The sequence below is a fragment of the Lissotriton vulgaris genome, chromosome 1_1 (genome assembly GCF_964263255.1).
Source record: "Lissotriton vulgaris chromosome 1_1, aLisVul1.2, whole genome shotgun sequence".
NCBI classification, from domain to species: domain Eukaryota; kingdom Metazoa; phylum Chordata; class Amphibia; order Caudata; family Salamandridae; genus Lissotriton; species Lissotriton vulgaris.
Genome location: NC_141685.1, coordinates 1,051,471,867 through 1,051,497,346, shown reverse-complemented (window position 1 = coordinate 1,051,497,346; position 25,480 = coordinate 1,051,471,867). Strand labels below are relative to the sequence as shown.

The window sequence follows — 25,480 nt, the reverse complement described above, 5'->3', positions numbered from 1 at the left end:
TTTAAGACTTTCAAAACACAGAGGGAGTGTGAATGTGTGTGTGTGTACAAATTGCTGGTGAAATCCGACAGACACCTCACCATACCCGACTGAAAGCACCTGTACCCAACTATTTACCGGGAAATACATTTATTAGGGGAGTGTAACACCCCAAACAACCCCTGAATCTACGCCCTTGACTTGTTCGCCAGTGCTCGTTTGCTTCAGCTGTGCTGCCCTCAAGCAGGGACATCAGTCAGCAGTCTTTGTTTCAGAGAAACATAATGCTATCCTCTAATACCTCTACTTCGCTATTGGAGCAGGACCAAGGCTGACTGAATACGGATGGGTCTAATATGAGGTGGCTTTGTGGGCAAAAAAAAACCTGCAAACAGATGCGGTCTGGGTAGCTGAGAGTAATTCAAGCATTCCGTCCAGCCACCGCTTTTTTGTATCTGCATTGCAATTCCTGATGAAGTGATCATTATACTCCTTCGTAGTTTTGAAACCTGGAAATCCCCAACTCTTTGTGTCATAAAATGCTACACAAATTGAAAGAAGAAGCTAGTCAACCTTTCTAGTGTGAAGATGTCAAGGTTTGGGTGCGGTGCTGGGGGCCTAATGGAACATGCCAGAAGTTACCATGGTTGGCAATAATTACAGACCTCCATCTGCTCTTAATCCCAAATACACCTCTTGATGCTCTGTGTACAACCAGAATCCATCGCTTTTATCATGCTGGCTCTCTGGAAGCTCATTAGAAGTAAATCTAGAGCCTTTAATCTAGTCCCAGAATGACCTAAAATTGAGCTAACACTGGGCCCTCCCAAATGCACGGATGTCCATTCCCCCAAAAAATCCTGAAGCCAGGCCTGACTGAACCTCTGCTAAAATCACCACTATAGATAGAGCTTTAGCATCAGTCTGACGGCCATGCTGGCGTGAGGATAATCTTTGTTCTATAAACTCCTAACAAGGCGATCATTTGGCCCATGCATAGGTTGCAGACAGCGGCCATAGACTTCTTAGCCAAGCCCTCAAGTTTGGATCCAGGCTCTCCTGGAAAAGTGAAATCTTCACGATTGTGTCTAAAATTTAAAACTCAAATAGGTCAGTCTCAGAATCACCAGTGCTTACCAGCAATGAATGTCATCCAGAGCTGCATGCCCCACGAAAAGGACAGGATCATCAGGTGCAGGACCTTCACCAGGGCTGCCGGATCCCCTTCAGTCGCCATCTTACCAGGTACAAGTCCAGAAAACCTAGACAGGAAACACAGACCCCTTAGAGTTCGAAAAGGGACCCAAAATGAAAGGTTCAACTATACATGAGACGAAGCCAGTTTGCTTGGTGCACAAAGAATTTAAGGCCATCCTACAAATCATGTGTCATAAAGATAGCTTTTTAGAGAGACACCAACAAGGCTTTGAAAGAAGAGTCAAATTAGACAAAAGCAACTTCTATGTGATGACAAGTGCAAAAGCGTCCTGGTGAAATAGGCCAAGCGAAACACAAAAGAAAGACAACTTATTAGGAATGGGAAAAGGCCCCTGTACCCCAGGTTAAGCTAAACACAAGATAAATTCAGTTCTTTAAAGGAATTAAAGTTTATCATAGCCCAACACAAAAGGCTGACCTAGGCAAAGGAAGCTTCTCAAGATGTCAATGGTAGCATGTGGTGTAGGCCATGCTAAACACAAGACAAGGACAACTTTTTATACGCGCTAACAAGACCTTGTAAAATAGATCAAGGTGACCATGAGAAAAAGACAACTTCTTAGAGGCGTCAACAGGGCCCTTTAAAACAGGTCAAACTAGACACGACACAGGCCAGTTTTGTAGAGATGCCAATGTGGCTTTGTAGAGGTCAAGGCAGACATGAGACAAAGATGGATTTTTTGGAGAACCAGCGGGGAACTGCAAGAGAGATAAAACTGGACTTGAGAAAAAGAGGCCTGTATCTTTGAGGCGCCCACAAAGCCCGGTAATTGCAAAAAGAACAATTGATGAATAGAACGTTGAATAATGTCAAACATTCACCCCCCAGTACAAAGATCTGGGTCTGTTGTTTATTTGCTCATCATGCCATTCCAATTTAAACCCAGCCATATACAAATCAGTATTGACCCTGCTACCCCATTGGCATGGTCTAGCTAGCCCGAACTGCCAAGCCAGGTCCTCCCTAGACCGGAAACAGGCATCCTGGAACCGGTTTCGGGAAGGGGGGGGGGTGGAATTACCCCTCACCAGCCAGGCTAGCTTGACTCTAGTGGCATGGAGAACACAGGACCCACATCCAGGCATACACAGCTCACTAAAGGCAACAAATGCGAAAAAAAGAATTGGACAGAATGCAGAACAATGTCAAACATTCCCCCCCAGTACAGAGATCTGACCTTAAAACCACCAAGCCCGGTAAAGCAGGCCAGTCTAGACATGTGAGAAAGACATCTTGGAGAAGTCATGTGTGAAGTGGTGACTATTAACAGGCTGAGCTAGTCACAAGAAAGTGAGCATTTTTAGGTACACAAATAAACAAATAGAAACACTGTGACTCGTTAAGCGAGGCATGGGGAGAAAAATAGTGCAATATGAGGCAGGTCATGAGGCAGGTCATGCTAGACACAAGATGAAGTCAGTTTCTGATAAATGCCCATTGTGAAAACTGCGCGTGAGAGACAGGGTGAGCTAGTTAAGAGACAAAGCTTCTCCCAGACACAATGCATGAAGAAAAGACTGCCATACAGACTGAGCTAGACACAAAACAAAAGCATTATCTCAGCCTACGTGATAAGGGAGTCACAAGAGAAAGGATAAGCAAGATAAGTACCAACAGCAGTATCTTGGAGACGCAAAATTGGGTCCTGCTCGGTAAGTCAAACTTGACAAACGAAAAGTCACTTCTATGTAGGCTTACCCGAAGGACACAGGTTTGGAATACAGAGAGACAGCTTCCTGAGGACACAAAGTGCAAAAGAGTGCCCCATCAGAGGACAAACTAGACACAAGGCAAGCACAATCTTTTTGGTACTGAAAAAAGATCCCGTGAGAAGGGTGAGCTAGACATGAAGCAGGCAGTCGGCGGATGGTAAAGCGAACACTGGCTCGGCCTAGGTGAGGACGTTCCAGGACTGCAAAGTGACAGGTGACATGCTGCTGGCGCTACTTACGATTGTCAGGCTTGAACGTTCCTCCGTCAGCTCCTGGCGGTCACTCCGTGTGATCTCAGACAGGTGACTGTAGAGTCCTGTGCAGCGGCTGGAAAGGGGCGACATATTAAAACTCATGCATTGCTGTAGGTAATTTAGTACTGCGTGCTTTCTTTCATCTCCCAAAACTATTACTAGCAATTCATTAAAGGCAGTTATAGGGTCTATGGTACAACAGTCATGGTAATCACTAACAATAACAAAACGCATGGTATCACCACGTACGCTCTTACTGCCGAGCGAGGGGCAGGTTTCTTCTCACAGGGGGCTAAAAAAGTGTCCCTAACGCACACCGACGGAAGCTCGTTCGTGGTTACCGATCTATGCAGGGCTACAACGTAATGCATAAACGCTAGCTCACCGGGATAAATGTTGCCTAAAGCAGTGGCGTAACGAAACTCGCGGGGGGGGGCTGCAAAGCGCATTGAGGGGGTCCCTACGCTGCGGGCCCAGCCCTAAGCTTTCAGGCCAGGGGCATTCCAGTGCCAGAAGGGGCCCCCAGATGTCGGGGGCCCAGCCGCACTGAGGGGGCTTTTGTTACCCACTGGCCTTACATTGCATGAACAGTGCAGTGAAGATACGATTTACATCATGAAAAATGCCACGCAGCGACCAACTCGTCACTGGTACGTACGTAATAACTAACACTAAGATGGGGTGGGGTGTACGAAAGCAGTATGGGGGGGAGACGAAGACTTCAGTGTAGGCTGGTAAAGGTGGAGCGCAGCTTATGGAAGCGGAGAGGATCGAGTGATAAAAGCTGGAGATGGAGTGCATTAGGGGAGTTGCTGTAGCGCGACAGAGCAGTACTAGGGTGCATCTGAGGCAGGTACGTGAGAGTAGTGGAGGTAGGTCATACGGAGGGCTCGGAAGAGCGAGAGAGCGAGAGAGAGAGAAAAGCTGTGGGCTGGAGGGCCAAGTAGGGGCAGGATTGGAGTGTTCGAGGCCGTGCCGGGTAAGGGAATCGGGGCTTTTGTAACCTGCACACATGTCACTTTTTCCTCCTGTAATGTATCGTTTGCTCCTCTTGTATTTTGGTTGCTCACTATTGTCACTTTTGATTCATGTAACTTAACGTTTGCTTTTGTAAGTTGTCCACTTATAATTTTCTCCTCATGTATTATTGCTGTTCCTAGTGTGAAGCGCTCTGACACCTTCTGAAGTCCGTGCTATATAAAATCGCATAAATAAATAAAAAACAAACAATTCCAAACATCACCAGGCCCCCACAGCAAGACCCATTCTTCCTTGCCCACTATGCCCTGAATGTGAAGGGCTGTGGGCGAGGTGTTAAGACTAACACCGTTTCTGGACTGCATGGGTGCCAGGGGGCGGGGAGTAGCGAGGTGGAGGTACACGGCGGGATATTAGAAGGGGCAGTGGTGGTGGATGCAAGGTGCAGCAATGGAGGCAGCAGGTGGGGGAGGACCTGAAGATGAGGCAGTGAGTGGTAAGGGGTGAAAGATGCAAACGTGATGAGGAGGATGATGGATGGGGAGGAAGAGTTAGCATGGCAGGCAGTGAATCGTGAAGGTGGCAGGTGATAGAACATCTTGAGAGATATAGGCACCCATCCCCCACAGCATTTAAAGGGAGGCATATCTTCTACCCACAGGACAGCTCAGCTTTCTCACCGTTGCAAACCTTACAGCCTCCACACCTACCTGCCCGATTCCTGAGGCCCAAAATAGCAGCAGGGCCTGTTTGTTCACAGAGCTTGTGTGGCGAGAGGAGGGGTTAGGAGAAAGAAGAGGAGGGGCATGGTGCCCACAGCAACGAGTTATGACTCAGCTCCTCAAACTGCAGAGTCACTGCCATGCGCCACCCTTGCCAAGTTTGCATTTGGTCAGGGTCGGCTTTAGCGCTGGTGACGCCCTGTGCGACAATCATTTTTGGTGCCACATCCGGCGCCATATTCCCTCACTACCACCCGGGCAAAGTGTCCACCATCTCTCCATAGCCTCGTTCTCACATTTATTTCTGTAGTTTTAAAGCAGAATGTAGATCTAACCAAACAAACCCTATTTTAGTTGCATTAGGAACAGATAATGAAAGACTGGAAGGAAAAAAAAACACACTACATCCTAATCTATTTCATGCAGTTTGCATGGAGCTCTTCGATGAAAGTTCACAACAGTCACTTCTCTATAGTAGGGTTGTAGCTTATAAACTGCTGTAACAAAAGGATCTCTGTGACAAAAGCAGTAATCCACTCAACCATCCACATAATATACAGATCTGTGATCTGCACGGTAGGACTTCTTTGCAGCAGGCATATTAACCCTCTGCGCTACTACAGGAGATAGAAATGGGAATTGTGGAAATGTAAGTGCGGATATAGAGAGGGAGATGGGTGTAGTATACTATAGAGTCGGTGTTGAGGGGAGTAAGAGGTGGAGAGGCACTGGTACAGAGTGGGGAGCTGGAAGGGGGCAGAGGGTGCTTTCTGTAGAAAAAATCAGCACTGTAAACGAATGCGTTACTAAGACTTATGTACATGAGGAAAGTGATACAGGGATAAGGTTAAGGAGGCAAGGCTACGGAGAGAGTGGTTAAAAGGCAGCGCAGAAGGGTAGGTGGGAGAACAAGTATATGTGAGAGGGTGTGTTACTGTGCGCCTGATGGGGCTGCCGGATGTTAAAAGTGTATGTGGATCCGGCTCCCACATGAGTCACATTCAAATTCAAAGAGAGAACGGAATCTTTTTTTTACAGAATAAATACATTATTTTCATTCCACCTGTATCTCCAGATCACTTACATTTCAAGGAAGGCTGGCTCACCCTCCTCCTGCTGCTCAAGGGTGGAACCAGGCGCGTCCTGTAATTATGATGGACAGATGTTTTACGAACATTGATTTAAAGCCTATTGACAGATCTCTTGTTACTTGGAATCAGACAGATTACACCAGTGTGTAAGGGTTCTGGAGTGGATTACAGCCTTGGACAAACCCTGGGGGTAGAACACCTGCTTTGATCCTTGCTAGACCCTCTAAAGCGGGTTATTGTTTTGAAAATCAAAATTGTGTACATATTTGTAATTCCCTGCACAGTGTTTGCATGTGTGCCTATAAAATGCTCTTAAGGTCTTCCCCGACAACTTTAGCGGTCTACTTGCTACTTGTGTCCCGGCGTCCCAGAGACACTGTCTGTTTACCTGCCTGCAAAATTATGTTCTCCCACCGGGCAGGAGCACACAGCTGCCCCAGCCTATTTGAGAAAAAATACTATCAATTGCTCCCACCCCACGGAGGGGACAAAAAACCTGATTCGGCGGGGTGGGAGCAATGCGGGCTCCTGCTGCAGCCATTCTGGGCCTCCCCCAGAGCCCCTTACAAGGGACCTGCAGTGGGGCACCCCAAGAGGGCACCCCACTTTAAAATTAAAGAGATGCCTATGGCGGCTCCTGCAGAAGCAGTTAGGCGGCCAGGCCACAGGGGCCCTGGGGCTCCCCTTTGCAGCCCCCCATAAAAAAAGTGGTTTGAGGTGCCCTGGGTGGACGCTGAGGTTTTGGGAGACAAGGGTACCCCGATCTGTCAACCTGGGGTGGTAAGGAACAAATAAAGAACAATGGTTCAAAGCGTGGCCAAAAAGGTCCAAAAGCAAGAGTGATGACCCAGAAAGGGGCACTGTTTTTTTAACAAATGAAATCAATTCAATAGGGAGCACGAGACAGTCTGTAAAGGGTCATGTAGGTCAAAAGATGACAGATATTTATTTGAACAAATTCAATTTTAGAGTGCTCACGTAATAAGTAAAAGAAAGCGTTGTGTGAAATAGGAATAGCGGATTTTTAAAAAGGCATCACATTGACAACAATATAGTATAACTCCATAATTATTTATACATGTCATGAGGAGTTCATGTTGTGGGGTGGACGCTGAAGCACCCAGTAAATAAAAACAAAATGACGGCTGCTGTGCAGCTCAATAGGGCAGCTTGCAGAGAGCCAACAGGCCGCGGGGCTCCACCTGTGGCCCTGTATACTTAAAAAATAAAACAAAAACTGTGGGTGTCCCAGGTGGGACGGGAACACCCAGAAACATGAAATCAATAGCAACAAGGTAAATAATAACCGCTCACTTACTAGTCGCTGCTTCTTCAAGGAGCGACCCATAAAGGGGGGAGGGTGGGAGGGAAAGAGATAGAGATATATATATATACATACATATATATATACACATACATACACACATATATCTATCTATCTATCTATCTATCTATCTATCTATCTATCTATCCATCCATCCATCCCAGGCTGGAGCTTTTGCTCTACAGATAGGAATGTAGTTTCACCTAAGGGCTGGCATTTGATGTGGCTGTGGACGTGTAACTAAATACAAGGCCCTCTGTGGCTGTTTTATGATTGCATTTTTGGGGTGAAACATGTTAGGAGACTCAGAGATATGTTTGTTTTATTTTATTTTTCTCTTTAAAGAAAAAACAACATCTCTCCAACAGCTTATTTTCACATTTTTCACCCTCTAAAATGTAATAATAAAAACTATGTGAAAAAAAGAGTCACAGATATGTAGTTTAAAAAAAACATTAAATATTTTCAAGTAATCAATAATAAACATTGCATTGAGTGTATTATTGAAATATACATTTGACTAAAGTTATTGATCATTTTTGGGAAAAGAGGATATATATGATTTATATATAGGCGCTTGGGCGACGAGGGGGATGGGACTTGGGTGTGGGGCTTAATGAGGGGGCTTGGGTGCTGAGGGGGACGGTTTTTCGCTATGGCAGCCAGTCCCAGTGGTCAAACTGAGCCACACGCGGCCAAAGGCAGTGCACGTCGTGGGAGTGGCTTTACGTATTGTATAAAATAATAATTTGTTAAAAAAAAATTAGAAATTCACTGAAAAAAAATCTAAAAGGTTAAAGCGACAGGTTTGAGAATAATATCTTACACTGTATTAGAAAAAAATCTTAGAAAGTCACTGGAAAAAAATCAAAGGTTAAAGTAACGTTATAGTTCGGTGTGAATTTCAGTGACCACGTAATATTCTAAACATACAAGACCATTAAAATTCACCAGTTATAGTTAGCTTCAGTGACTATAACTCGTACCATAAGGTAACTATAACTTGTGCTTTCATGTTGCACTGCTAGTTACCTCCCATATTACATCACTCATGAAATCTATGACATCATTGATATCACTGCAACATTTGCAATTAAATTATTGATGGGTAAACTGTGCATTGCGGGGCGTGAGTTATAGTTACATTAGGGCAGAGTTATAGTTACTCGAGATAACTATAACTGATGAATTTCTGTGGTGTTTTTAGTTCAAAACTTTAATGTCACGGACATATTCATCTAATTGTAATGTTACTTTAACCCTTGTTCTTTTCAGTGAATATGCAAGTGACAACATGGTCAGTGACATTAAAGTTTTGAATTTAAAAAATAAAAAAAAACACAGAAATTCACCAGTTATCGTAAGCACAGCTAACTATAACTTGTGCCCCTGCCATGCACTGCTCATGACCTCGGATATTTCATCAATCATTACATGTTCTATGACATCATTTAAAACTTCACTGATGACATCTAAAATGACATCATTGGAAGTGATCATATTTCAGTGACAGGGCTGATGCACAAGTCCTTACGTTTTGCATTTTCTCCTTGTATGGCTCCTCTGCCCTTGCTGTCTGCTTTGATGGAAATGTCTCCTACATGGTGTACATGGCCAATGACCCCGACTGAGAATATCTGTCATCCAGGTTTTTGGTGGGAACCCGGGAAAGAGGGGTGGCGAGCACAATGAGTCTCAGTAGCGCAAGCGCCGGTTTCTCTAAATTGTACCTGTTTATTATTACTTGTGTGGTATCTATTATAAAGTAAAGCACTAGGTTGAACAATCTTATTATGCTGCTGGGTGCTTGAGGTCTGAGCTTGAACACCCACACGTTTCAGTACAGAGCAATAGTAGGACAAACCTCCAGACTTTCTAGGCAAATGTCACCAGGCCCTATAGTTGAAGCCCAGTAGGAGCCCCTACTTGAACCGTGACCCATTGAATGGGGCCTGGCAATTACTTTCTCCTTTTTAGGTAGGTCTTGATAGCTGGTGCCAGACCTTAGATGACCAACAGAAAAAAAGAGCTTCACAGAGTACTATACGAAAGGGAACTCTGGCTCTGTCCAAAAACTGTTTTCCCAGAGTACAGATTTGTATTGGGAAGAGGTTGTGTGCTCCCGCCCAAAGAGAGAGGGAGTGTTCTGCAGTGTTTGCCCTGTGGGAACGCTCATTCTCAACAAAGCAACATTGAATTGATTATAGTGACAGGTCTTTGTTCAAGATTATCAGTTTGATCAGTTTATTATGAAAGGTTACGACAAAGGCAGTAGGCCGGACTTATTATAGCAAAACGCACATGTCATAGGCCTTCAAGAGTGGATTGTCATCACACTGTGTTAACATTTGTAGACAGATATTTTCTTACAGGAAATCTCACGGTTTACCATACTAAGAAAGGGTTTTCATGTTGGTTTCCCTTGTGACAATCCCTAGGAGCAGAAGAGTCACTTCGAGAGTCCTTCTTATACTGTTTTAGGAAAGGTTTTATATTGTTTTGCCAACTTAACTTTTGAACATAATTGTCATTTTGTGGCCTCAGAGAGTGGTTATGGAGCCTCTCAAATGTTGAGCCCCCCAGTATAGAGTTTGTGATTAGGCAAAAGTTCAACGCTCTGGCAGAAAAATGTGCTTCAATTCCATTTTTGACACCAGAGAAAGCTTATGCTTGAAACATCAGGGCAGAGCTGGCTATGGTGACAAACCACTGACCAAAGAAACAGTTCTCATTTGTTGATTATGGAAAGTTACAACACAGACTGTAGGCCCAAGTTACTTATTGTACAAAATATTGTGTGAAACCCACTAGGCCGTCAAGGCTGGTTTGTCATTACACAGTAAGTAAAGGTCTTAGTGTTGCCCTTGGGTTGTCACATGGCGTGACAACCCAAGGGCAAAAGATCTGCAGTTTGAGAATCCTTGTTAAGCTATTTTAAGAAGGGTTGTATACAATTTTGGCAACTGAAATAGTGTGCATATTTGTAATTTTATGACCGCTGAGGGGCTTTGGCGCCGCCCAAATTTGAATTACACAGAGAACAGAATTTGAATGGGCTGACGTTGTGTGCTTCAGCTGAAAAAGGGTGCTTGTAATGCAATTTTTGCCACAATGGGAAGATTTGCACATTGAGAATCCTGGTTATACCCTTTGTTGAAGAGTTTTGATATCTGTAATTTTGTACATATTTATAATGCACAATGTAAAAGGACTGCATACTGATAGTTGCCTTGATGAGAAACTTATGCAGTTGGCATTATTTGCTTATGTTGAAACGTCAGGGCTAAATTGCTACAGGCCTCATTGATTTATTAGAAAAAATGTCATAGCACTAATCTTATTACGAAATTTATGACAAAAGCAGCAGGCCCAACTTATTTATTGTGAAAATAAAATGTTAAAACCAATAGGACTTTAAAGTACGGATTGTTATTACACGGTGTTAAAGCCCATAGACAGGTATTACATTGCATCAATTCTCACAATTCACTGTAGTAAGCAAGGGTTGTGGTATTGGCTTTGTGTTCTAGTTTTCCTCTCTGACAAACCCTGAAGATAGATAATCTGCACTTAAATAATCCTTAAGCCTTTTAGGAGTCATTAAATATTGTTTTGTCAACTGTAATTTTGTGCATATATATATATATATATATATATTTGTCTGACTGTTTACCTTAGGGTTGCATTGTGTGAATGCTAATACAGAATTCAGTAATCTTAAAATGGTTATGTTGACAAGTTAATGATTAGGGCTCTGGACCTAATTTGTGCTTTGGGAAAATGTATATTAGCTACCATAAATCTAACATGTTTTTTTTAATGAAAAGTTACAAACTGTTAGCCGGACCAATTTATTGTGAAAAGCATTAAAAACCAATAGACCCTTAAGGGTGGATTGTCATTACACATTGGTAAAGCTTTAGACATATATTGCGTTACATGGAATGCCACAGATTACCGCAGTAAGCAAGGGGTTTGGCGCTGGTTTCCCCCTGACAAACATTTGAACATTTGCAATGAGATAATCATTATTAGACTCTTTTCACAGGGGTTGTCTATTGTTTTGCCAGCTATAATTTTGCATATATTTGGGATGTTAGGCCTATTTCTTATGGGTGCCAGCTTATGTGCAATAAAGGAGGCCTCAGTTTGTTATAGCAATAAACCAATAATTTGTTCTACAGGATTGATTGGCTCATTGAGAAAAGTTATTTCAGATGCCAGAAGTCTGAGCTGTTCATTGGGAAAATGTATGATGATCGAGGTAGAAGGGATGATTTAATTATTGTGAAGTGCATTTATTAACCCCTTCCCTCCGGGGGTTTTTCACCTCCTGTGCGGGTGGGACGGGGGCCGCGCGCAGCACCCCCGTGCTGGTGACTAGCTCAGCTCGTCATGAGGCACAGCGGAGCTGCACTCATAACAAGCTCAGCTCGTCACGGCCACACCCGTTTTCCGAACGTTCAGCACAGTGGGGAAATTATCGCTGCGTGCGAACGTTCCAACGGCCGTGACGAGCTCAGCTCGTCATAGGTGCAGCTCAACCATGCCTCATGACGAGCTGAGCTCGTCATTAGCACGCAACGGGTTAAAACCAATAGGCATTTAAGGGAAGATTGCTATTACCCAGTGTTGAGGGCTGTAGATTGGTATTATTTACACATAATCTCAGAGATACATTTAGTAAACAATGGTTTTTGTGTTGGTTACCCTCTCAGAAAAAACATCTGGGTAAAAGATTAGTACTGTGATAATCCTGGTTAAACTTTCTTAAATGGGGTAGTGTCTAGAAGGCTATTGTAAAAAATATGTTAAAAAAAATAGTATCCTTGTATACTTATAGGGACTTTGGGACAACTCTCTGTCTGTTAAAGTGTGCTTCTCATTCTGCTTCTTTGTGTGCCAGCATACTGAACAGGGCAGTCGATAAGCCTATTTCTGTCATTGCCTCTACAGCCCTGTAACAGCATGTGCATTACATGCACATCTGCCTGAAAAAGAGTGGGCTTCATAGTGTGAGCTGGTGGCCAGTTTTCCATTTTTCCCTTTCATTCTCCCTTTTTATTTCGAGTGTTCTACAGCTCCCCAGACAGTGATACCAGGGTGCTTGCATCGCCAGCTTTCATCTGCAGTGTGTTGCATCCTTCGTCTATCATTGTTTCACCATTTCAAAACAGCCAACATATTTAGAAGCATTATGTGGGCCAGCCTGATTTAGTACAAAAAGTGATGCACCAAACAGTTTAGCATTCGAAGGTGGCGCTCCAGTGCAGGGTTTACCATGGAAATGTACTGTGCACACTGCATCATGAGTTTTACTGCTCCAAGATGGCAAACACGTAGTTTCTAAATGTGCCAGTTTAACTTTAAAACAATGATACACTGTGTACATTACCATTTGCGAGACCGCCATTTACTATGTTTATTTGTATTTTTGTATTGCAAGCATATTCACACCAAGTTAAGGTGGTGGCATGCTTTCTATGTTTCACATACTATTCTTTTAATTCATCGTTTATTAAATCAATATCCTGAAGAAGGAAGTGTCATTATTATACTAGACGGAAAACTGTAAGTTATCTAAAACTGGTTATAAAAATTGTCTTTTCATATATGACATGTAATGTGTATATAAACATGTGACATTATGAAAATCAATAAACATATGTTTAAAAAAAATTAATCGTTTATATGCATGTGGAAGTTTGTGTGTCCATTTTACTGTGATGGGTAAGTGGGAAAATACAAGAATGAGTCAGTGGTTAGAGGAATGGTTTTAAGAGTGCAAGAATGCATGACGAAACGACAGTGTTCCTAAAAAAAAAGTTAAACCCCCCTGTTACCATCCTCCTACAGACCTATATCATTAATCAATGCCAACAGTAAAATCTATTCCAAAATCTTAGCTGTCCGTCTTTCAAGTATTATCTCCACCCTGGTTTCACCATTCCAGCATGGGTTTATCCCCAGCCGCGATACGACTGATCATGTCCGGCGTGTAATAGCTTTGATGGACTGGGCAGAAGATACGAAGACCTCCATTGGAATCACCCTGTTGGATGCTGAGAAGGCATTCGACAGGGTGTCTTGGCTAGATCTCTGTGAGGTTCTTCGCTTGAAGGGATTTGGACCTGGTATGCTCCAAGCAATCAAGTATTTATATCATCTACCTACTGCGTGCATACGCTTATCTGGTAGAGAGTCAGATCTCTTCACAATTAAATCGGGGAACGTGGCAAGGCTGCTCCAGGTCACCTTTATTATTTGCTTTATATATTGATTTTTTAAATCTAAATTAAATCAGTCTAGTGATATCAAACCTGTGAAAGTATGCGACATGGAGTATAGAGCTCTGGCATACGCAGACAACATGGTTATTGTCACTACTGACCTTCCCTCTGCTGTTTTAACAACTGAAGACCTCGCTTCACAGTTTGGGCTTTTGTCAGGCTATAAACTAAACTTAACTAAAACCCAGATCTTATGTGTTGGAGGCAATCCTCCGGACGGTATTCCTACCGTCTCATAAGCAACATACTTGGGAATTAAGCTTTGCTCACCTATTAATAAGATCCCTGAAATTAACATAAACCCAGTATTAGACAAAGTGAATTATACCTTAGAGAGATTAAACCATCTTCATTTTTGTCGCTGCATGGAAGGTCGAATGTGTTAAAGATGCTCGTGTTGCCCAAGTTCCTGTATTTGTTCAGAACCATTCCAATTGAATTCCCAGCCGCGTGTTTTAAAAGACTTGAGAATATCAGCTCTAGATTTCTATGAGACCACAAGAGGCACAGAAGGTCATACAAAAAGATGGTGCTCCCTAGAACCTCTGGGGGTTGGGGGACTCGCCATTTTTTATTTTATTACTGGGCAGCAGTTCTGCAATTTATTTCCCCTTTGGTGGTTGGAGAAAGGGCTTGACCTCTCCCCTGCCATAGCCCCTCAATTTACGAATTTGGACTGGGTGAGGAGGCTAATAGCTGTTTGTTAAAATTTGTGGAACCCAGCTATTTAAAAAAAACGAAGTACAAAATTCAAAAGGCTGCCTTTGCTGTCTGGAAGCGGGTTAAGCGGCATTTAGGTTTGTCGAATGTAAACGCCTATACCCCTTTTGAAGCCGCAGGTGTACTTCCTCTTATTTTTCGAGATCAAAGTACTGTCAGGTGGTCGCAGAAGGGGGATCAGTCAATTAGGAGATCTCGGTCTAGATGCCCAATTTTTGTCCTTTACAGAGCTACAACCACAATATGGTTTGCAAATACGTAGTTTTCTGAATTCGTTAGGTCCAGATGCCATGTCCCAATTTAGAAAATTTCCTTTAATAGAGCAGATGAGGGGGTGGGGGGGGAGGGGGGGGAGGGAGGGATGCCCATTTAAAAAAAAATTCTAATCTGATAAAGCTATTACCAGATGATCTACAGCAATGTCAGGAAAAGTGGACATTGAACCTAAACACAGAGGGAATTGATCTAAACACATCTATCGCCTTGACACATGAAGTATCGATGACCGGTAGGATGTGTGCACAACACTACATGACTATTTATGATCTATATTATACCCCCGGTAAAATTGCTAAATGCGGTACAGGAGCTGGAACCAAATGCAATAGGTGCGGAACTTTCGCTGCAGATGCTGTGCATATGTTCTATTCGTGCTGCAAACTGGCGGATCTGTTATCCTCAATTCAATGTTTTCCTGCAGTATTAGTGGGACCACCAGTTTGTATCACAGGGGAGATGGTATTGATAGAAGCCAAATCAGACGCTGAAACGCACCTACGACCTCTTTTTTGTTTATTTGCATGGCGATCTTGCACGCTTGTATCACGAAAGAATGGATCTGCCCTGATCCTCTGTCATTTTCTGCCTGGAGGGCTAGACTTCTGGCGATGTTTAATCTTGAATATGCAATTTATAAAACTAAGAGGAATAGGAAGAGAGTAAAGGGGGCAAAAATATGGGCTCCGGTGGCAGAAAGGATTGGCGAGACTGTGAGCTAGGGTATACTCTGTACTTTAGCCTTGGTCGATCATCCCATCTCCCTCTATTTGCTTTGCTTCGTTCTGTTGCTTTTTTGGATTTGTCTTAATGCACCTGGTTGATGTGATGTTTATGTGGCCATATCTGTTAAACATTGTTTTTTGCAGAATTTGATTTTGTTTCCACATATCCACTGTTGTATATGTTGAAGTGTGATTATTCCTTGCATAACATTTAAAAAAAATTGTCTTTGCATATATGACATGTAATGTGTATATGAACATGTGACATTATGAAAATCAATAAAAATATGTTTTAAAAAAACGGTCATCGTTTACATGCCTGTGGAAGTTTGTGTCTATTTTACTGCAATGGGCAAGTGGGAAAATACAAGAATGAATCAGTGGTTACATGAATGGTTTTAAGAGTGCAAGAATGCATGACGAAATGCAAGTATCATGACTTAAAGTACCCAAACTAAATTGATGACTGAAGAGACACTTGCAGTAAGAAACCAGATCTACAGGCATTGCCATTGCATGTTTTATTTTGTTTTTAAGAGATAGCAGCAGCTCCCCATACAGTGCTATTGCTACTCCCCATGAGTGATTTTCTCCCCAGTTTGTAGCAATATGTTTGGCCCCTGCTTCTAAATTGGTGGCCTTCCTAGAATGGCATTGTTCACTAAGCATCTGTTTTGTTAAATCCGTTTTTAATTTTTTCCATAAAGAGAACAACAGAAGGGTCTAAGTGAACACAGCATCAGGCCCAGAACCCTATACAGGGCGTGATGCTAAAGAGCCTCCAGGGAATTCAGGAAACTTAATTGAGCATTTGAAACACAGCATGTCGCCTAAAACCCTTATTGGGCCGGCCGTGAGATATTTGAGGCATAGCATTGAAATACGATTGTGGGTAAAATTAAGACCCTTGCTAAATAGACATAACACCATAGTTGAAAGAGGAACAGAGTGTAGGCGAGAGGCCCACAGGAAGAGTGTAGTGATAAGTAGATGTAGAAATGTCAAGAAAGTTAACAGATGGAACAGGGAAGCTATACAGCAGGGGGGAGGAGGGGGGGGGGTGCGGGCAAACGGGGGGTGGGGAGCCAGAGGCGACAGTGCAATATGCTAGTGATCTGGAATCTGATTATATATCATGTGGGATTATGGGCAGGGATAGTGTGATTGTGTGTGTAACCTGCTCGGATCAGCCGGGATTAATGCATCTTCGAATAAGCGTAAGGCTGTGAACTTCGAGGGGCGATAGCGTGCATGTTCTATTTTACTAAGATATGAGACTAGTGGCTTACAGATTGTGGTGAGGTGAGTATCGAGACTGCAGTCGTGCTGTGAAAAGTTCCATAGTCACTACATGCCATAAGCGCACAAAGCAGGCGGCAACTGGGGGGGGGGGCTCAGCTTTCTTCCAATATAACGCTATAAGTTGCTTAGCAGCTCTGAGCATGTGAATGGCTACGCAACAGTCGCTACGGTTAAGCGCTTTTAAGTTGTCGGGCCTAAGGCCTAAGAGGATCGTGGCTGTGGACTCCGGCAGAGGGAAACCAAACACCTTCTTGATGTGGCTAAGAGCAGGGTCAGAAGAGGGCATGCCCACCAAATGTGAATGAAGTGTCCAGATGTGTTTGAACCTCTCCAGCACATTTTATGCAATCGAGAGGGCTTATAGTACCACTGTGTCATGATCTTGTACGCAGTTTCTAGTTGCGATATACTGCAATAGACCTTTGGGATGTCTTGCCACAAGCGACTCCACTGCGCAGGCGTGATCCCAGCGGGGGAAGACAACTGGCATTGGCGCTGATGCGGAGGAGTGGTTACTAGCGGGGGATGCTACAAGATCTGGTAAGTCCGGGAGATAAGGTCCTTTGATTCAGCAAAGGAACAAACCAATCATTCAAAGGGGGTGAATGGGCAAGTGGCTGCGTGTTGAATCTCTACCAAGGATAACCAATGCTGCAGCTGTGCATATTGGAGCCCTGCTTCCGCCTGAAGTTGGAACTCCTCTCTGCATTGAGTAAACGTTTTGAATGTGCCCCCTTCATAAAAGATCACTGATCGTTCTGCATCCACCTTTCTGCCATTTTGAAAATGCCTGGGAGGTAAAGGCCGAGGGAAAGAGCGGGTTGCCCGCTATGGGAGTGTGAGGGGAGGGGAAGGTCGCGAGTCCCTTGTGCACGGCCATTTTGTCCCATATATCCAATGCAGTCTATGTGGGCACTGCGATATAGGTGCTGCGCGAGCGCGCAGTCCGGTGCAGCCAAACAAGATCCCAAATTGTTTGCCCCGTTACAGACCTATCCATGTGAAGACAGATCTTGTCACTCACAGTCGTTGTCCACTCTAAGACAATACGGAGATGGGCGGCCCAATAGTACTCCAGGAGGTTGGGACATGCCAAGCCTCCTCTGTCCCGCGGGAGCATGAGGATTTTATGAGAGAAGCGTTTTATATGCCCGCTTCATATGGAGCTTGTGAGATCCTGTTGAAGGCTCTGGCTCTGATGTTACGGGCTAGGGGTGGGGAGACATTGAAACAAATACAGTATTATTGGGAGTATCAAAATTTTTATGGCGTTGAGGCGACCCAGCCATGAAAGAGTCAAAGATTTCCATCCCCTGAGATCCTCCAAAACTGTCTTTCTGCATTTCCGCCAATTTATTTGGGTCCATGTGTCGAGGGAGGGAGTCAACTGAAGCCCTAAATATCGAATAGGATTAGCGACCCATTGATAGGGAGAGTGTGTTTTAAGAACTGGTATCTCGTCCTCAGGAATGGTAATATTCAGAGCCCAGGACTTACCATGGTTAATTTTGAGGTCTGATGTGCGTTCAAAGGACTGCAGTAGGAGTGGAGCGCAGGGAGAGACATAGGTGGACGTGACAGCGTAAGGATGAGGTCATCCGCGAAGAGCACCACCTTATTATGCTGCCCCACAAGGGAAAGGCCATGTACATCCGCTGCCTGCCTAATCAGCACTGCTAGCGGCTCTACCACGAGGGCAAACAGCAGAGGGGACAAGGGGCAGCCCTGCTGCGTACCTCTGTAAATGGGGAAAGGGTTCTTAAGCTATCCGTTAACCAATACCCTGTCCTGGGGAGAAAGGTAGGGAGCCATGATCATAGTTATGTTCTAATCCACACCGATTTTCTGCAGCACTGCTCAGAGAAATGACCAATCCACCCTGTCAAATGCCTTCTCCGCGTCGAGCGATAGGAGGCATGCTGGTATCTTCCAGTGTTGTGCCTTCCATTCAAGGTGTGCAATTCTACGTACGTTGCCCGCTCCCTGCCGGCCTCGAATGAAGCCGACCTGATCCGGCTCCACAAGGCCGGGAATGTGGGGATCCAGGCATTTAGCCAGCATTTTAGTGTAAATGTTAAGGTCCGTATTTAACAGAGCTATGGGGCGAAATGAATGTGTACAATGTGGGGTCTTGGGTCGATCACTGGCCCGACGGGCCAGGGACATATTCCGGTGGTAGTATAAGGGCTTGGGTATAAGGGCTATTTCGGCCATGCCCATGAAGGGTGTTGGCCGTTCCGTGTCAGAGAAAGAGTTGTACAACCTCAGGAGGTGAGGTTGGAGCTGGGTCTGAAACAGGCGATAAAAGACCAGCGGAAGGCCGTCCGGACCCAGCGATTTCCCACGGGTAAGGTCCTTTAGGGCTGCCGTCCGCTCCTCCGTAGTGAGGGGTTCCTCCAGTTGTTTGACGTGATGGGGGTGCAGTGGGGTCCAGGGCCATTGATCTAAAATATCACATATCTGGTCTTGGGACAGCTCGTCTGCCGTGTAGAGGGCTGAATAATAGGCCCGGAAGCCTCGCACTTGGCCCTTTCTGCAGTGACCCTCCCCCGTTAGGTAGCTGGATGTTGGCTATGTGGGCTTTTGCAGTGCGCGCTCGGAGGCGTTTCACCAACTGTCTGCCCACCTTGTCCCCCCTCTCGAAATGCCGTTGTTTTAGTGCCAACAGAGTTTGCTCTGCCTTATTGGTGCGGAGGGAGAAGAGTCGTCCCCGGAGGTTCGCAAGCCATCGCTAACATAAGAGCGTGGGGCGTTCCTGATCTTGCCTTTCCAGGCTTTTAATATCTTTGGTAAGATTACCCTCCAAGAGACGAGCCTTGCGCACCCATGCAATTGATAGGGATGTGATGTGACCGAGGATTGTAGCCTTAAAGGCATCCCACACTACAGGAAAGGGTGTTTCGGGGACATCATTACTCACAAAGTTGGAGTCAATGGCAGTCTGTATGCTCTCCACATCTTCTGGATCCCTCAGGATATGCAGCGGCAAGCGCCACAGTGGAGTGTGCATGGGGCAAGCAGCCAGATCCTGCAGGAGAAGTTCAACATGGGCATGGTCGGAGAGCGATATGGCGGACATAGAGACCGCCAACATCTCCTTTATCAGGGTGTGAGAGAAAAAATATATAGTCAATGCACGAGTACGAGCGATGGATGTGTGAGTAATACGAAAAGTCCCAGACCTCAGGGGAATGGTAGCACCAGGAGTCCAGCAGACCAAGGTTTGCTATTTGTCTCCTGAGCGCAGAGGACATAGTCCCTGTCTCGTGCGAGGAGGCTTCACTACGGTCCTTCTTAGGGTCCAAAGCCAAGTTAAAGTCACCCCCCCCAAGATCAGCGAGGAGCCATCCTGTGGTACATGTTCCCGCAAACCACCGGGAGGTAGGAGTCCTGCATCTGGTTAGGTGCATAGCCATTACACAGCGTGAAGAGGCATTACCCAATCCGTACCCTTGCCCTAACGAAGCTGCCATCCGAGCTACGGAATACCTTGGATTCCCCCTGCCTGATACCAGCCCTGCAAAGGATAGCAACTCCAGCCGTTTTAGTGGGTGCCGCAGCCCAGAATTGGAGTGAATATTTACGGTGCACCATGCAGTGAGTATCTACTTTTAAAAGGTGGGTTTCCTAAAGGAGATTGTCAGGGCTGTGGTGCAAGAGGTAAGGCCATGTTTATTGCAGTTTGTTGGGAGAGTTAAGCCCCTTAACATTAAGGGATATAATCTTCAAGGGGCAGGGAACAGCCATATTTGTATCCAGACCCGTATTAGTCCATCATGCCACCATAGTGAGCAAGCTGGGGTAAGGTGAAGAGGGTGTAGGGGCTTGCAGCTGCTGTCTGAGAAAAAGCACTGTCGAGTGGGGATTCCCCGTCCGCCGCAGTCAGAAAAGAAAAACAAGGAGGAAAAGTAGGACAGAGAAGGAGATATGTATAGACAAAAAACACATAATCAACATTGGCCAACCGGGCCACATTGATCTGTTCCAATCACGGGTCAGCCTACACCGCAGTGCCCAGGTGATTCCAGAGACGTCACACTCTCAAGACCGGATAGGGGGTGGGTCGTCAGCTGCTTCTGAAGTCGTCCGGAAGAGAGCACCATCAGCACTGCATGTGGGAGCTGGGGTGTGTACGAAACCTTGGGGCGATCACCGGCCCGACGGGCCAGGGACATATTCCGGTGGTAGTAGTTGCAGTCAGTTTCAGAAGTGTGGGATTTAGAGATAGTGAGCTTGCTGCCGACTGTTCCCCTTCCAAGGACCTGATGTGCTGTATGATATCATGCTTAGCTTGCGAAGTTGATTGATCGTCAAGATGCAGTGACCGTCTGGTGACAGCGCACAGTAGACAAGGATGGTTTGGTGGGCACCCGTGTGAGAGGCGGGAGATGCGTGGGGCTAGCAGGCGGTGTTGAGGAGAGATTAAGTAATTTGCCGCTTCTTTATAGGACCGTAGCACCCGACGCTTGGAGTCCCACTGAAAGATGAGGGCGAATGGGTGTCCTCACTGGTAGGAGATGTCCATGCTTCGCAATTTGTCTGTCACGGGTTTAAAATCCCGACGTCTTCGCAAGGTGATGGGGCGAGATCTTGAAAGATTTGTATCTTATTTCCGCCGTAGACGAAATCCGGTTTGGCGCTCGCTGCCCTGAGTGTAGCCTCTTTTTCCGTAAAGAAATGGACCCTATTTAAGATGTCTAGGAGGACATCCAGCCTGCCCCGGGACCTGAAACCCGGTATGCCCTATCCAGGGCCTGTGGTGATGCATCCTCGCCCCCCCAGACCTCACGGAGGAGCTGAGCCACGTAGGTCATAATGTCTTTCCCCTCCGCCCCGAGGGGAACCCCTCGGATGCAGAGGTTATTCCGGCGGCTATTTCCAGGTCCTCCTGCTTCAGCTGTAGCTCGACATACTGCTCTTCCAGGGTGGCCAGGCGCTGCCAGAGTTGTTCCTGGTCTTCAAGTCCGGGCATCTACGGTGTTTTCCAACCCGTCTACACGTTCTCCAAGATCCGTTACCTCCTTCCGAAGCTCCCGGACACAGGAGTGGACCTCAGTGCAGAGAGCGCCTATTTCAGTTTTGAGCTCTGACATGAATGTGGCCATAAAAGCTTGCGTGAAAGGTGGTGAGTCCCCCCATCTCAGAGGCCACCTCCACAGGGGCCGGGGCACCCGCCTTGCCCCACATAGCAGCTACAGGGTTATCTTTGGGGGCCGTCGTGGAGTTTTTTCCCACTTTGTTGCGTGTCATCTTTGGGTGTTGTAAGTCCTTCAGCAGCGCCAACTGTAGGGGTCAGTGGGCGGTCACAGAGTCGTACTAGAGTGGGCCCAGGTACCAACTGTACTTGTCTCACAGCAGTAATGGGGAATCAGGACGTGCCTCCTCGGGGTCGGCAACAACACTGCGGCGTCCGTCCGACTAGATAAGGCAGATCGCTGCTCGCTTATGTGGTCCCATCAGTGATTCCCGCCTTTTCAAGGTGCGCACTGTCCCATAGATCGGTGGAGGCCTGTAAGGCTAGGGTCGGTGTTGGGGTGAGGTTGTATGAAACTATTCCAGTGCGTAGGCAGGCGGCGGTCGTCTCAGGGGTCAGGGGCTCTATGTATCAGCCCCAACCCCCCCAAAAGCTGGTAGCTCACAGATGTCCCCTCTAGCCCATCTCACGCCTCAGTGCAGCGCGCAATGTGCTGTCAAAATACTATCTGGTCAGAGCATCCACCAACGGCAATGGCCATGGAGATTGGGTGCCGCAGCGGGGATCATCCATTCAGGGCCCAAGGGCATGTACATCCCAAGGTAAAATTATGTGTCCATTGCAGCTGCACCCCCCCCCCCCACCAACAGATGGGTTACACAAATGTCTCAGGTGGAATCACGGGGTGCCAGCTCCATCCAGGCCACCCGGGGAAACACCAGCGGCGGGACAGCCAGTCTTCAGGACCCCCAATGGCTACGCACCCGCCTCCTTGACACAACAGTTGTGGCAGATGCAGACCGTATATGTCTTATGGCGCAGCAGGATGAAGGATCCAAGAGTGGGGGTGCGGATGGGCAGGCCAACAGCAAGGATACCCGCTCTCCACACTCCCCCCGCGTGTATGTCCGCTTTATAGTCGCACCGCTGCCAGTCCGTCAGGTAAGACGCCACTTCAGGGCCCTTATGTCGCCAGCGCCTTAACACTTTCATCCCGCCCCACGCCAGTTTCAAAGAGGCCAGCAAGGCCCAAAACGATTGTCCCAGTCCCACAGGGAGCATAGCGCTAGACAGGGCAGTGAGGGCACTTGCTTTCGGGGGTCCCCACAGAGCCCTTAACGCCTCCCAAGGGCCACGCGCCGCACCCCACGTTGGCTACTTACAGGGCCTCCTGATCCTCCCATGTGGGTTCCCGGAGAGAAGTGGCCCGCAATCACGAAAGAGGTCCTCCACACTACCTCCTGCCAGGGTCCAAGCGCCCCCGTCACCTGTTAATGTTGGGTGAGAGCCCCGCTGGGCCAGGGGATACAGTCTGTGTTGACCCGCGAAAGGGGCCGATCCAAGCGCAGTATGCAGAAAATGGCGCCTCAGAGCCTCAAGGTCAGCTAGGAGGCCAGGCTCCCTCTTCAGACCAGTAGCACTCCGTTCACTCCCTGGGGCCGATACCCCCACTGCTCCGCCGTCTGCCCCAATGTCGTGGATGACCGGAGAGTCCCCTGGCGCATTCAAGGAGACCCCCAGCCTGATTGCCGTGGGCCTGCGGCCCCCTCACCTCTGTCACTGCTTCACAACAGGCCTCAGCACCACAGAGGTGTCTCCCGCCAATTGCCACCTCCTCGGCATCTCCCTTCAGAATCAGGGCGCCGCCGGCTTCCAAGGACTGTGAGGGGAGCTCCCCCAAGCCGGGGGAGGCAGCTCAAGGCGTTTTGGTCAGGAAAACAGCTCCGGCAAGGCTCATAAAATGGCAGCTCCGCACTCACTGCAGGGGCAGTCGTCCGCTCTGGTCAATTTGCGCTCGCTCTCCACCCCAGGGCCCCCGCTGCTCCGCCCTCTATTTAGGAGCGATAGATGTCCAAGGGGTCCCTGAGGGGACAGGATTAGCCCCTACAGCTCACTGGGAGACCCCCGATCCAAGCGCCATAAAATGGCGGGCGCTCTCACTGGCAGGCCGATGTGCGGCAGCTTTATCACCGCTATCACCACTTCCGAGCCATCCTCCACTCTTTAACAGATGCCCCTAGCGGTCTGCAATCGTGACACCCCCCCCCCCACAAGAGTCGGTGTCAGTGAGTCCCCAGCTCCGCTTAAATAGCTTAAATCAGCAGGGGCTGTCTAGAGCTCCTTCGGTGTGCGTCCTACTGCATTGCCAGGTAGACCACGCCCCTGCATCTCTGTTTTAACATTCAAAGATGGCCAACACATTTAAAACCAACACGTTGGTAATCTTGGAAAGGTACAAAAATGACACTACCATTCGAAGAAGGTTGCCTAATGCAATATTTACTAAACTATCATCTTGGAAGGGTACTGTGCATAATGTACCACTGTTTCAAGATGGCTGAAATATTGCTTCTATATATGGCAGTAATGTTGAAACAATGATACGCTATAAACAATACCATTCCAATTTGGACGCCCACTGCCACGTTTACATTTTTTTAAAAGTATTTTCTATTACACACTTATGCCTCCAAAGTTTATTTGGTTGTATTTTTCCTTTTTTTTTTCTCCTTTTCTTCATTTTGCATGCCATTGGTAAGTTAGTGTGTTTATAATGGATGAGTGAGTAATGCAAGAATAAGCCATAGAGTAGATGAAGGGATGGTGGCCGGAAGTGTTGCTGTGAGGCAGCTTGAGCTTTGGGCATTTCTGTATCCGGTATTAGGTGACAGCATGTTTAACTGAAATCCACACCTGCTAATGAATGTGTGCGTTCGGAGCCTTACGGACACCAGCTTAGCAAGGACATCTGCAGGCCATGCTGAGGTACCGAACACCCAGATCAGGTCAGAATCAACACGAGGAGTGACTACCTCCCCACTGACCACCCCAGAGGTAACACCATAATCGGAACCAGAAGGACGGTCACCCAGGCCCTAGTCACCAGCAGGCTGGACTACGGCAACGCCCTCTACGCTGGAACCATGGCCAAACTCCAGAAGAGACTTCAACGCATACAGAGCGCCTCCGCACGCCTCGTCCTCGACATCCCCCACCACAGCTACATCACTGCCCACCTGAGGGACCTGCAAGGGCTCATCGTCAACAAGACTATCACCTTCAAGCTCCTCACCCACGCTCACAAAGCACTCCACGACGCCGGACCAACATACCTCAAACGACTCACCTTCTACATCCCTAACCTCCAGCTTTGCTCCGCTGACCTCACTCTTGCCACCGTTCCAAGCATTCACCGAACGACCACCGGCGGTAGATCCTTCTCCCACCTCTCCTCCAAGACATGGAACACCCTCTCCATCCACCTGCGACAGACCCAGGACCTGCTGACCTTCAGGAGACCTCAAGACCTGGTTGTAAAACAGTAGCAGCTCCCTCACCTCTCCCCCCCCCTCAACGCCTTGAGACCTTCACGGGTAAGTAGTGCTCTCTACAAATGTCTGATTGATTGATTGAAGTAAGGGCAAAGAGCAGCATAGATTTTAAAAGGTCAGCACTTAGAGGGCCAAGTATGCTGCAGCTCATCTGCGCTCCTTAAGAATGGACTTAAAAGAGGAAGAAGCAGCAGATCCAGAAATGTTGTCCAAAGCCGGAGATCATGAAGTAACATTTTCAACGCCAAAGCGGGGCATCTGCTAAGGACTTATGTTTTTTTTGTCAAGACTTTACCTTTTTTTAAAAAAAAATACTATCAAAACGTGCTAGTAATGAAGCACATTAAGAGGTCATCCGGGTC

At 46.7% G+C, this 25,480-nt stretch overlaps 1 protein-coding gene across 6 annotated transcripts in view; it reads right to left on the bottom strand.

The window, feature by feature from the left end:
* The window catches only part of TMEM205 (transmembrane protein 205), a 56,491-nt gene that overhangs the window by 8,829 nt on the left and 22,182 nt on the right, over window positions 1-25,480 (bottom strand). For 2 of the 6 annotated variants that reach the window (XM_086962783.1, XM_086962773.1), the window contains exons 2-4: window positions 3,150-3,237; window positions 2,897-2,934; window positions 1,117-1,241 (exon numbers count right to left, since the gene is read on the bottom strand). In XM_086962783.1, the coding sequence (XP_086818909.1) occupies window positions 1,117-1,216 (100 nt within the window). In that variant the 5' untranslated portion in view covers window positions 1,217-1,241; window positions 2,897-2,934; window positions 3,150-3,237. Of the gene's footprint in view, window positions 1-1,116; window positions 1,242-2,896; window positions 2,935-3,149; window positions 3,238-4,852; window positions 4,910-25,480 lie in introns of those variants that run through there. The other 4 variants (XM_086962776.1, XM_086962779.1, XM_086962777.1 and 1 more) reach the window with 3 other exon arrangements.